The 13,638-nt window shown below is 40.6% G+C and overlaps 3 protein-coding genes across 3 annotated transcripts; 1 reads left to right on the forward strand and 2 right to left on the reverse strand.

Annotated features, from left to right (window-relative positions):
* Positions 1 to 5,198: 5,198 nt before the first annotated feature.
* Positions 5,199 to 5,779, reverse strand: F5147DRAFT_570324 (uncharacterized protein; the record flags this gene model as incomplete). The annotated part of the gene is made up of 2 exons (XM_041430986.1): positions 5,199 to 5,643; positions 5,691 to 5,779. Coding segments are annotated over 2 exons (534 nt in total), but the record flags the coding sequence as incomplete, so codon positions are not given.
* A 4,177-nt stretch (positions 5,780 to 9,956) lies between these two features.
* On the reverse strand, positions 9,957 to 10,804 carry F5147DRAFT_649843 (uncharacterized protein; the record flags this gene model as incomplete). Its single annotated transcript, XM_041433382.1, has 2 exons — positions 9,957 to 10,272; positions 10,539 to 10,804. 2 exons carry the CDS (start codon positions 10,802 to 10,804, stop codon positions 9,957 to 9,959), a joined length of 582 nt encoding a protein of 193 aa, XP_041296626.1.
* Positions 10,805 to 11,469: 665 nt separating this feature from the next.
* On the forward strand, positions 11,470 to 12,461 carry F5147DRAFT_769999 (uncharacterized protein; the record flags this gene model as incomplete). Its single annotated transcript, XM_041441102.1, has 4 exons — positions 11,470 to 11,513; positions 11,581 to 11,596; positions 11,647 to 11,891; positions 12,062 to 12,461. The coding sequence occupies 4 exons, from the start codon at positions 11,470 to 11,472 to the stop codon at positions 12,459 to 12,461; spliced, it is 705 nt and encodes a 234-aa protein (XP_041296627.1).
* Positions 12,462 to 13,638: the final 1,177 nt, after the last annotated feature.

The following is a 13,638-nucleotide window of genomic DNA, read 5'->3' on the forward strand; positions in this document are numbered from 1 at the left end:
ACCATAGGATAATTAATCACTATACTCATTTGACAGATGATATAAGTGATGGTGTGATGTATGACTTTTCTCATGTTAATGTCAATGGACAAAGATTAATACTCACATATTATTGCCCCAGTCATACTCCATGAGGCAGAGTAATATCTCCAAAATGTCATATATAAAGCCATGTAACTGCTTCTTGTCAGACTTAAGTAGACAGGAGGGTTAATATTCTTGATTGATCTAGGTAGTGACAAGGTCCTTGAGAGTAGAGGTATCATTACCATGGGTCACATCTGCACCTTTTTTAAGCTTAAACACTATTAGTATTTGTGCAAAGAACTGTAAGGTTGAGAACATGTACCTTTTTTAGTATATCTTCAGTGTTATTCATATTGAGTTCTGCAAGCTTTTCATGCAGCTAGGATAGGATCTACATGAGTACAATGTAGCTATGCTGCAAGTAATCCTGTCTGAATGACTTCATTAAATGTATTATGGAACAAATAGCAATGACTTATTCTAGGATGCTGGGCTCCAACTACTTCTCATACCTGTGATCATTCTTAGTAATCAAGTTTTCTAGGCTGCTATATAGGGCAATCATCTAATAAATGGCTCTGCATTGAGTAATGCAGTAGGTTGTTTTATTTAAATGATCAATAAGCTAAGGCATAGTGAGTGGAATGGTATATGAGTATACTAAACCTTTGCTTTATTTTTTATTCTTGTTTCATTGTGTGGAGTTCCTCTTCCAATGTAGCAATGCAACACTTGGTCCTTGCCTTCATAGAGATAGGAACTACTTCAGACTGATCTAGAAATGTGAGAGCATGTAAATATTGTAGTCTTGTGGCTCTGGTGTACTAGATATGGCAGAAATACTAAATATTAAAATACAGTGAAATAGTGAGAAAAATGGTAAGGGACAGGTGACAAAATAATGGAGAGAAATAGAGAAAAGAAACAAACTTGGCAAACCTATTTATACCGATCCTTGCTAAATATTGAGACATATTTGGCAATGTCTAATGAATATATCTAACAGCTGATTGTTGTTTCACCCCTCAAGATATACATAGCATCATTAGTAATGGTACTTCTAGTAGGTTACCAGAGATTTACTAATAGATGACTTCATTATTGAGAACATATCTACCATCCTAACATATTGCACAGTCTCTTAATATCAAAGACAGATTAGTCAGACCTGACATAACTATATCTGTTACTGCTTTGGAGGGATCTACAAAAGTTGTGCTAATCTCTTCCTATGGGGAGTGCAATATGTGAAAAGATAGAGAATATATGGTTCACAAGCATGTCGACATGTGATGGAACGTCCCCAACACATGCTAGCTGACACCCGCAGTCATATCTGGTCTTTAAAATCAAGGATGGTCCAAAATAAAATGATTGAATAAGAATATGTCGAGGAACTTGATCACACCAGTGCCTAGCTGTTCTTGACATGTGTTGTATGATACCTGGAGCTGACTGAATCGTCGGTGATAGATGCACCAGAATGAAATGATCTCTTTTCATGAATCATATACGATCCATGACTTCAAACCGATTCAAACCGATTCACATCAGGACAGTGATGGACAAAAACAGTACAAAAGGCTCTATGGTATATTATGATCTAAATATGCAGGTTAAAGTCGATGGTGATGTGTGGACAAAAAGAAATAAAAGAAGTATATTTTAGCAGTGCATCTAGACCTCATCTAAGTAGTTGTGATATTAGTAGATGAAGCTATAAAGTATGCCACTTTAGTTGCAGGTTCCATTATATCCTCTGAGAGACCTTGTATGATGATACTATCAGTAACCCACAATCTCTCAGTCTCAAATCATTCATTAATTTTTCCACTACACAATGTTCAATTAGTGAGCTCATTGTGGTCACCAATCATACTATTACTTCAGTTAAATACTTTGTGTGAGTGAGGAAAGATAAGACTCTGAAGGATATTTGTTCTGACAATCCTATAGACATGGCTTACAGTATAAGTTTTTGTTGTTCTAAACCTTTCAAATCAATTTCACAGATCTAATGTATACTTTAGTATCCATGATAGACATGAACATTGTCATGCAGATTCTCATCCTTATTATAGAGCATCTCCTCTTGAAAGATGGCCCACTTCTTCATAAAGTTAAGATACTTACTAGATGAGAAAATATGCTTGCAAATGCTTAGATAGGGAGTTAATCTATCACAATAGCATAGATGGTTTGATATGGTCTATATACAAGCTATTTTAAAGTTTAATTAAGTAGTTGAGATTGATATAATAAAAAACACTTAACTTCCAAAATGCAAAGGGATTCATACCTTTGGGGCTATGGTTTGCTGTGACATATATGTATTGAACACATGGTTTGTTATTTGTACATCTTGACTTGAGATTTGAACTTTCATCCCTAGCAGGCCATATTTTGTGGCAAGTGTTGTACTATGATGCTGATGACAGGTTATCTGTTGTGGTGCCAAAGAAGGCTTTTCAGCTTAGTATTTTTTCATCTATTAACACATCAGATAAGGATCCATACATTGCACAAAGAATAGCTAAAGCTCTACAAAGTATAAGCAATGAATTCATCAGTAGACTCGAGCTTAAAGAAAGATTGATACAGTCACATCTGTAAATGGTAGCCAATGACACTGATCAGCATAGCTTGAGGTTGAAGAAGAATTGACCTATTTACACATACTACAGATGGTGGCTAACATCAATTGAGTTTAAGTTTTGAGGGAGAATCAATACACTCAAAACCTACAGATAGTGAGTAACAACTTTGGTCAGCATGATTCCAGCTCAAAGTAGGATCAACAGTGATTCAACAACTCTTATAGCAATTAGTCATTCATTTACTTCAGTTGGATAGCAACTCTCTACAGTCAATTCCTACAGTAAATATCTTAGAATATGTAAATGCAAGGATAACCATGCAGATATCATTTGAATGTCTCAAAAGTATATTGAATGTCCATCTGTACTTCTTCCAAATCCTGTATCATCATGTGATAAGTAGTTGCAGTTATTATGAATGTGTACACTTGTCTCTAGGTTATATTGAGCATAATTATCATTTGATATCATCTCTGGATTTCTTTCATCTTGCATACATAGCATGCACACATAAATTCAAGTGTCATGGTGCAAGCACCCTTCATAATATGATCCAAGATAAATCTGATCAATAGACCTGGAGTCAAGTATAACCAGCAATTATTTTTCCATCTCATTCATATTATGCTAATGCTCAGGGTATCACTTAAGCATCATGCTACTTCCTTAGTTTGGACATTTAGATTTCCACATCTACTATCTTTTTTTAGAATCAGTACAGGTCTCACTGGGTATACTGAGAATATAATGAGAAACATAACTTGAAGATGTAAGTATCTTGTATGCCTGTAATATGATTAAATACATAGTGGATACTTCCTGGAGTTGGAATGTTTATTTTTATAATGCCCTAATGATATATCATAGGTCCTAATTATGGTGAACTGTATTAATTCTTAACCTTGATGCTTAATCAAGCATATGTTTTCATTACAGTGGCCATTTGTTATACATAGCCTGCATAGTACATTATTTGTACTATTGGTCTGTCTGTAGCTATAAATATATGTATGGCTTTGGGTGGGCCTGCATGCACTGTGTATCCAATGGTTATGGGTAGGCCCACAGTGCATATTCTTCGAAACTTTGGAGTGGGCTCATGCTGGTGTCTATTGTATGTATAGGTGGGCCCATGGAACAGCAAAAAAAGTATGTGTTAACAATTTCGAGTGGGCCCAAATAGCTGGTACTGTTTATATATGATTAGGCCCGGATCATGTATTTGCATGACCGGGTGGGCCCACATAGTGATCCGCTGTGATGTGCGCCAGTGAGGGCATAGCTATAAGACTACCCTCACCGGAGGTCATCACATTCCACCGGGATTCCAACATTTCATGGCTAATTCTTCGTTTTACTGGTTTTCACCATTATGAGTGATGTACAGCTGAATGTTGAGGAATGTACTTAATAATAGTGGTCCGGCATGATGTGGACCGGCAAGGGGATAGCTATGAGGCTATCCTCGCTGGAGATCATCACATTCCGCCGGGATTCCAACATTTCATGGCTAATTTTTCATTTTACCAGTTTTCACTGTTATGAGTAATGTACAGCTGAATTTTGAGGATTGTACTTAATAATAGTGGTCCACATCACCCTGGACCACTATTATTAAGTACATTCCTCAACATTCAGCTGTACATCACTCATAATGGTGAAAACCAGTAAAACGAAGAATTAGCCATGAAATGTTGGAATCCCGGTGGAATGTGATGACCTCCGGTGAGGGTAGTCTTATAGCTATGCCCTCGCTGGCGCACATCACAGCGGATCACTATGTGGGCCCACCCGGTCATGCAAATACATGATCCGGGCCTAATCATATATAAACAGTACCAGCTATTTGGGCCCACTCGAAATTGTTAACACATACTTTTTTTGCTGTTCCATGGGCCCACCTATACATACAATAGACACCAGCATGAGCCCACTCCAAAGTTTCGAAGAATATGCACTGTGGGCCTACCCATAACCATTGGATACACAGTGCATGCAGTTCCTGCCTGATTCATCTTTGCGAGCTCAAATATTCGAGCCACAACCAGGCCTTCGAGATGATTGAGCGCATGCTAGAATTTCCATTTAGCCACAAGGTGTCCAGCACCCTTCCACTCCTAATCTTCAGGGACCCATCTACATGTCACGGCAAGCTTTGTCTCGAGTTCTTGGACAACTTTCAGATCCTTCTTGTAATTCTCCATAGCATGTCTGCCGGTGGTCTCAACCATGTTCATTGATGCGATGTCGGGGGATCCAAATTCCACCGTACTTGGTGTAGTCACAGACCAAGCTGTCATAGAAGCATCAAGGTCCCTCCTAAAGGTCTCATTAATATTAGAAAATGGACAAATGACAGACACTCACTTGCTACCTGATAGGTTCATGAGGTTTTGCCAGTACTCCATCTGCAAAGTCTCGTGATTAGGCTCACGAGTCAATGATATAAGGTATGCTCATTCTTCCGCTAACCAAGCATCAAAGATGCTCTCATCCTCTACCCCAAGCTCATGCATGAGTTTTGGCAGAGTTTGTTGTCCATCGGAGAGGATAAGAAGGGCTTGCTTATAGTTATTATGTAGAAATGTGCCTGGGATATTGTGTTAATTGAAAAATAATATGCCACCAAACCAACAACTCACTAAGATTTGCATAGATTTCATGATCGTCATTGTGCTGAAAATAATTGGCAATAGCTTGACGCCAGTGACAGACACTTGCATATCGCACACATGAGGCCAGGGCATTGGACTTCGAGAATGTGCATTCACAGCCTTCCAGGTCCTCTAGTACCAAGCCTTCAACATAAGTTGCCAGATGATTGAGTTGACAAAGGCGTTGGTATGCATGTCCATGGAAGGCACCAATGAGGGATGTATGATTGAGTTCCTGTGCATGTTGACCTAGTGAACTGCGGCTGATTGTAGCCTTAAAGCGACAGCCAATTTTGTAACCTCCTCCAAGGTCGCTGCCAAATGTACTGAGAAGTTTCGAGACCACAGCTAGAGGGTACTTTGCTCTGAGAATCAAGTCAGCAAGCAAGTAAACAAAGGATTGTTGACTTACTGCTCTCCACTTTGGACCATGTCAGCTATGACAAGCGAGAAACCATGCCTACAGATAGACATAAATATGCCTGACTCATTGAAAACACCCACATCGTCTTTGTCTTTTCATCCTGCATATTTTTCCAGTGTCCCACATAAGGATTTTCCTGCAATGGAATTAATATAAGGTAATGATAGAAAAGAAAGAAAAAACCTCACTATCATTAAGGGATAAATTCTTTGAGTTGCATGGGATGTCAATTGTGCTCGAGGTAGCATGAGATGGTTGGGATTCAGTTAAGCCAGGATGTGATTTAGGCCTTGCAAAAGTGAAGCATGTACTCCAGCAAGCACAGGAGTTGTGCACCAAAGCCTGTAATGTTAAGGAGCCTTTCACAGATCAATTGCAGGATGGGATAGCATGTGTTGTAAATATGGCAGATTTGCATGTTTGTGTATGGGAGTTGTTGTTGTCAATGATGGCACTCAAAGTTGATACATACTTTGATGCCCTTCGCTATAGTTCACTTGTCTGGCAAAAAAATGCATAATGCACGTTCAGTAGACAATATCATTGTTTTCACGCCCAAAGAACATCAATAAAGATTTTATAGTAGGAGCGACAAAGAATCAGACAAACACATCATATGATGTAGATATAGACATGATACAGTATGAGTGTGGGTTGGTAGATCCAACCATCTAAGTTTTTGTGAGTAACTCAGTGTCGTTCCAGCAGAAGCTGACCAGTATTGCTGAAGATGAAACTCTTGGCTGCACTACAAGTAAGGATTGAGGTGCCTGTCTATAATGATATAATATGTGGACTTACAGGAATATATAGGTGATGTGACTGTCTTGTAAATATGGAGATGATATCTTGCCATTGTCAACATTCATGCATTTATAAGTCACATGACATGTGAGAGCAATGTGGAAGCAAAATGTAACTTGAATCTTGACGATATGGATTTCAATGTTTGGCTCACCAGCGCTAATCACACACAACTTCAAGTTTTATGGACATTCATCAAGGTATGATTCGGTTTACACTATGATACTTATTGTAACTAACTAGCACAAGTTTGGCACTGATAGTAGTAACAATCTCTTACTGTTTACTCGTGTTAACCTTCAGACTAAGGATGACCTGGAGCAGTTTTGAGGGTCAGCCAAAATGCTTCTAACTCATTCTTAATAATACATAATCTGCAGTGCCTCAAAGAGGTTGGGTGCATCATCCCTTGATGTTGTCCACTATTCGACCGGTCAAACCTCTGCCTCCTTAGGGGGGATTGATGTGCATGTGATGCTGGCACCTTCAAGCCACAGTAAAATTTTATTTCATGATTTTCCACATAAATTCATGTGTCACTTGGTTGGTAAACAGTGTGTCATGTTTTTTTGCAAGGCACAGACTTGTTTTCACTATGGATTGTGCAATGTCTTACCTCCATGGACAACTTCATATTTCCTGATCCAGCGTGCAACAATTTTCAATATATCCCTTCAAGTGAACCTCTTACTTTTTCAAGGCCCAAAGCTCAATATTACTGGCAAAGATTCAGATGCATTAGTCCCTCCAGCACTTGACATTCAAAAATCAGCTCAGGCCCCCTTCCATTTTCCTCAATCTTTTCAACTCTTTGACCCAAGTCTTGGTTTTACACAGGACCCCTTTGGCAGGTTGGAACCGGCTGCTTCCAGTGCTCAGGTGCCTTTAAACATTGATTGGAATGACCCTTCACTAGTAATCTGCTTGATGGGTCCTCTGGTGCATTGAATGAAAGCACGACAGCACCCATTAACAACCTTAATCACAAGACAGATACATATCCAACCATTGAAAATACACAAATTGACAGCCAGCAGCCCATTATAGGCTCACATAATACTTGGATTGCTCAACATACTAATACAAAAGCCCTATAGACAGACCCAGTGGAGGCAAACAATTCTTCCTGGGCAGTGCGGAATCCTAGTAGGCCTACTCTCTCGACCAAAGGACCAATGAGCCTCTTGCAAAATCTCCTCCCAACATCACAAAGAGGCTGAAGATGCTTTGAATGCAGCAATTCAACAACTGCTCACTGAAGAATCCCAAAAGGTTCATGATACCTTCCTGCCAAGGGGCATGAGAACATCACATGATCTGTGGTTCATATATTTGCCTTGCATGCAAATATTTCTTTCTTTCATACCACAACCTTCACCTGTTGTTTCTCGCCTCAATGGGTGTTCACCATCGATGATGGTGGCCATTGCAGCATGCTGCATTGTTCAGATTCTCTCACATTTGGAATCGTTCACGTTTGGTGGTTCCTTGCCCCAATGGGCATTCACTGTCGATGACGGTGGCCACTGCTCTGCACTGCTTGTAACTTTCATCATCCAACTACTTGGTCCTTGCTCCTCGCACGGTGGTCTTCTCGCCTCAATGGGTGTTGAATGTTGATGACAGTGACCACTTCTCCTGTCCTCTCTAATGTCACTCCAATAGTCTGATCTACTGTTCCTTGGTTCATGGATGATGTGTCTGTCCCCCCAATGGCCATTCACCATTGAAGATGATGCCCCACCTCTATTCCACTGTCAGACTATCTTTTGATGTCATGCTATGTCTTATGTAGATATAGTTTGTAATACTGTTCCTGATCATACATAGCTTGTGAATCGCAGAAATTTTACCTAGTTCCAAATATTCTGAATAAGAGCTTTCATTCGTCAAAGCGTTTTGAATTTTTACTTCATGACGGAGCCTTGGATGGTCAACCTCCAAACATATGCTGACACTGTTTATGAAAATGAAAAAGATGGTGATGTATGGGAGGACAACTAACAAATAAAGTTTTTGACCATCAAGGATGACCATGAACATGGAGTAAGCTCCACAGTGCCAACGCTCAGCGTTCCACCACGTAGCCAAAACATTTCTCTTGCCGTTACAATTTTGTTGACTGAAATGTGTGAGGCGATAAAGACTCTTGACCATTGATTCCTATCTCTACTGGATGAAGTCAATGCTGGTTCTTCTTCGTCATTGGAAGATCTAGAAATTCACCTAGACTGGGATATCTGCTAACCTTACTTTGTCCTTCAAGGCAATAGCAGAAACGGATTATTGAAGAATGCTTCTGCATCAATATCTGAAGCCTTCACTTCAATAGAAATATTGAGTCCTGTAACATCTGAAATACTTAATATTAGGATAAGGACAACTCAATTGAGCTTTGTAAATATGCTTACAATCAGATGTGAAAGATACTTGCGGTGCCTGTGCAGATACCAGATATTGCTGTCTGACAATGCCAAACAGTGTAAGATGAAATTGAAGGCATCCAACAGCTAGCCTGCGATGTGGAGCGGAATCCTTTGTAGATTATCATTCTTCTTTTTGTATGACAGCACAAACCTGACACTTCTGGAGTTGCAGTATGGAGATTCAGTGCCACTGGAGACAGGAGGAAAGAAATGTCCTTTACACGACTCGTTATTGCTTGTAATACCTTCCATAGCAGTGAAGAAGAAATATTTTTGCACCTGTGTTACATGTTCTAAGGGTGATTGATTGCCCTGGTGTATACCATAGCCCACCATTTAAATACAAATAAACCAAGGTTTGTTCACATTCAATCTTTGTAAAGAGACTCACCAATTCATGTTCAGTTGTCAGAATCAATGTCTGAGAATGACAATTATCCTTAAATCATTCGAGGAGCATCTCAATATCATCAATATCTCCTTGTTGCTCTCCATCTACCTCCAAGTCTGAATCCTCAGTACCTTGTTCTGGTGAGTTGGATGTGTCTCTAGAATAGTATAGTAAGGAATGATTTCTGAATTCATCAACAGGAACCAACCTCTTCGTGAACTTCCGCTGATTTGGGAATGTTGTCCATATCATACTTGCAAGTGACGACCAGTATATGGGAACATAATGATGTGCTTCACAGTTGATGGTATGGTGGCAACGAAATAAGAGAAGCCGATTTCAATCAAGAAGGTCATCATCGAACGAGGAGTGCTCTTGATGGTACATGAGTGAATCTGCGATAAGGGCTGAAAGGTTATGTGTCTTCCCCTGCTTCTTTGTTTGATAGGCTGATGTGTACCATGCAACATCATTCATATTGTGGCAATTCGTAATCAGCTTCATATCATTATTGCAGTGCAGTGTCATTAATATTGCTGGACAATAGTTGTTCAAGTATGCATAGGATTGTTGTGGTCTCTAGTTGCCATGCTCATCAATGATGACATCTTCTGATAACTCCTGAGGTGCCCGTCACTTGCACTCCAGCTTTCCAAACTGATTGATGCAAAGACATGTAGATCGTTTGCATGTATGGATTTGTTGTGAGTGCACCGCCCAGCACTCTCGTTCCTTCAACTCTGCCTCCCAGTCAGGCAGATCTGGATTAGGAGGGTGGGAGTAAGGAGGATGTGTAGGGCTCCTCGACCCTGTGATTACTTTCATCTGAAACAGTGTCTTGAGGACAGTCTCTACAACAAAGAAAAAGAACTTTGCTGCTGCATATGTGTCCTTAGCTATGAACTTCACATTATGTGATAGTCTCACGCCCCTCAGCAGCGAGAATTTTCTATTGGAGTTTGATTACCTCAAATCAAATGTGTGGAAGGAGTGATTTTTTATGAAAGTTTTGTAACGAAACTTGAAAGAGGGCTGAGCTGCGCCGGCAGGCACCTTGTTTACCACTCTGGGTATTGATCATTGCATGACTAAAAAATTTCAGTTTATCTAGTAAGTATCAGACATTTGTTCTTGTACAGTACATGTGACAGGAAGGATACGGCAGCTGAGTTTGACTTCGGAAAATTTGCTGCGAAATGAGTTGTTAGGATCAACGTTGGTGTCTGGAGTGAAGTAGAAATTGTGGCGGTCAATCCCAAGACACCACTCATTATGAACTCTGTGGGCTCATCACTACTGGACTGCTTGACAGTGAGAGTATCGCCCTCACGACCACCAACATAGAACTCAGCCTGAGACACAACACTTGTGCCAGCAGTGTAGAAGCTGGTGCCATTAGCAGAGTTGCCAGAGATCAACTTGTGAAGGACTTCAGCAGCAGAAGCTGCAGAAGGGGATGGTTGATCACTGGTCACAGACATTGGAAGTAAGCAAAGGCAGGCAATCAGGAGAGTAAGTGCATTACTACATTGACGTTGGAATGGTGAGCTTCACATCTATTTCTCTTCAGTCTTCATACATAAATTCTGTCTGCAGTTTAAGAGCCAAGCATCACAAGTTTGAAACATGAATTGTGCGATAACTTACGCTGATTATTCAGAGGCGAAAATGCAAACAATGCATCATTGCACAGCTGTAGTAAGCACGAAGCAGAAGACCAGACTTAGCACTACTTTGCCTGAATTATAGTGCCAGCTACAGTCTACTGTTAATATCGGGTGCCACAACATGACATGCCAATCACAACTTACAACATTGCTTGGAACAAAAAAAAATAGAGATGATCCGATGTCGTGGGACAGACAAAGCAGAAGACAAAATGGCTGTCCAAAATGAATGGTCAGGAATGTAGTCCCACATAATAGCTTGATGCCCTATTACCTGTGTGATCCGACCTGCAAATCATCAAAAAGGAAGCCTTGATGAACCTGCATATATGACATGATGTAGGTGAAGTAGGTCTGTGGTGGAAAATAATTAAAGATGCCTAATGGAAGAACAAAGCTAGAGGGAAATAAATCAAAGACGCACAATGGAAGAACAAAGCTAGAAGGACGTGAACACATTGTGCAATGCCAATTCTGCTATGGCTGATAGTACAATTGATCAGACTGAAAACAAGACTTTGAAGTCAGTTTTGTGAAGGACGGTGGTTACTACCATACTGACTGAGGACCTTTTGGATGATGGTTGTTAGGGTGCTGATGAAGGAGGTCATTTTTGCAGCTTTCCCTTGTCTCACCATCACTGATCGTCTGACAAGGATGCCATGGCGCAATGTATTAGCAAACTCCCATTGAATGAAGTGATGATGTTTGCACTCACAAATATCAAGAACACGTCAACAGAAGGGGGATATGCTGTGCACCATAGCAATGCTCCAGTATCAGACTTTGGCATGCCCCATCCTGGAGAATCCCATGGCTCGTGTCATGTCAATCCTCTAGCAGCTCCTTTTCCTCTTCTATTTCTGTACGGCATTGGAGGAATTGAGGAAGAGCAGAAGAAGTCTGTAGGATTGAATGAGCATGTTCGATGGGCCTTGCAGTATCATGATCAGTGTTTCTGCACACACCGCTCCTTTCTCTTTGTTGTCTTTGGGATTTCACAGAAGCAGGAAGCTCTTCAATCTGCAAGAGTCCAGATGAAGTGTCGAGACTTTGATCATGATTCTCTAGCCCTGGCATATTGACTATGGCAGATTTGAAGCAGGCTGAAAAGAAAGAGGCAAATAAACTGCCCATCAGTAATCCCTGTGTTCGTCTCTTCATGAAACATGTTTTTGCTAGTAGTGGTCGTGTCATGGGGTCAGATCCCTCATGTGCAGCTTATCAAGGGAAGATCTGGGGATCATGTTTGACACTGCGTGGGCCAGCAGCCTGGTTGACCATCAACCCATGTGACCTTCATGATCCAATTGCTCAGGTGCTTGTCGGAGAGGAGATCAACATGAATGCATTCAACTCTATATATTTTGCTTGTGCGCAATTCTTTCTTTCTTTTGTACCATCACCTTCACCTGTGGTTTCTTGCCTCAATGGGCATTCGCTGTCGATGACGGTGGCCACTCCTGCATAATCTTCATTGCTCAAACTTTCTCACCCTCAAATCTTCTGCACCTTGGTTTGTACTTGTGGTTCTCTCGCCTCAATGGGCATTCACTGTCAATGACGATGCCCCACAGCTGTTCTGCTGTTGGATTCTCCTCCAATATCCTGCTATGTCTTGCATAGATGTATTTTGTGAGACTTTAGCTGATACATAGCATGCAAATAGCAGTCTGCCTACCTTGTGATTACTGTTGTGGATATGAGCTTTTTCATCTTCGGTAGGTGCATTTTCAAGTTTATACTTGGCGCAATGAGGCCTAGAAGGATCATGGGTCACCTCAGACAGTCCCCATCATTGCAAGCTGTCTTTCATTTAATTTGATTAATACATTCATTCTTGGTCACACAGTTGTGAGTCGCTGATGTAATCATGAACACATTGGTTCTAATTATGGCATTTTCCATCTTGACTTTCAACCACCATGTCCAATGTGTTCATGCTGTACTGTTGGATAAGAGGTACCGAAATCGACCAACATTTTGGTTTAAAAATTTTGCACTTTGACACTGTTCATGCCCTGAAAACAGATTTGAAGGCATCTCAAGATCTTGATGTGCCAGCTTCAGCTCTGTGACTGTACAAACCAAGGGTCCCTGTGGCTGAGCTAGAATATCGCAGTCTGAGGACAACCTCCGAGAGAGTCTTGATACCATTAATGCAGGTCACTTGCTCGATGTTACACAATCAAAACTGATATCCAATTACTTCTTGGGTGTTCCAGTTCTTGAGCATCTGCATGTCGTTATTCAAGTGTATTCTGACACTAATAGTGCATTAATTGCATGATCTCATTGAATGACATTAATGTCCAGCTGACAGGGTCGATGAATCCTCCTTTGAGGGTGAAAAACATCATAGATGGAGAGGACCCCATCAAAATGGCACGGAAGTCCTTCCTGGCAAATGGATGACTATTCCAAAAGACGAAATCACATTCAAAGTCGAAAAGATCACAATCACCTTCCAATGCCTCGCATCCGCCAGCTGGTCCATGGCGATATACATGATACAAATATCATGGTGAAGAAGGATGATCGGACAAATGAAGGCCCAGCGATGATTATGATATATCACACAAAAAAACCCAATGACATTCTACTACATCCCTGTAAACAGATTTTGACAATAATGGTATCTAGTCTTC

The sequence above is a fragment of the Suillus discolor genome (genome assembly GCF_016758755.1).
Source record: "Suillus discolor strain FC423 chromosome Unknown F5147scaffold_9, whole genome shotgun sequence".
NCBI lineage: Eukaryota > Fungi > Basidiomycota > Agaricomycetes > Boletales > Suillaceae > Suillus > Suillus discolor.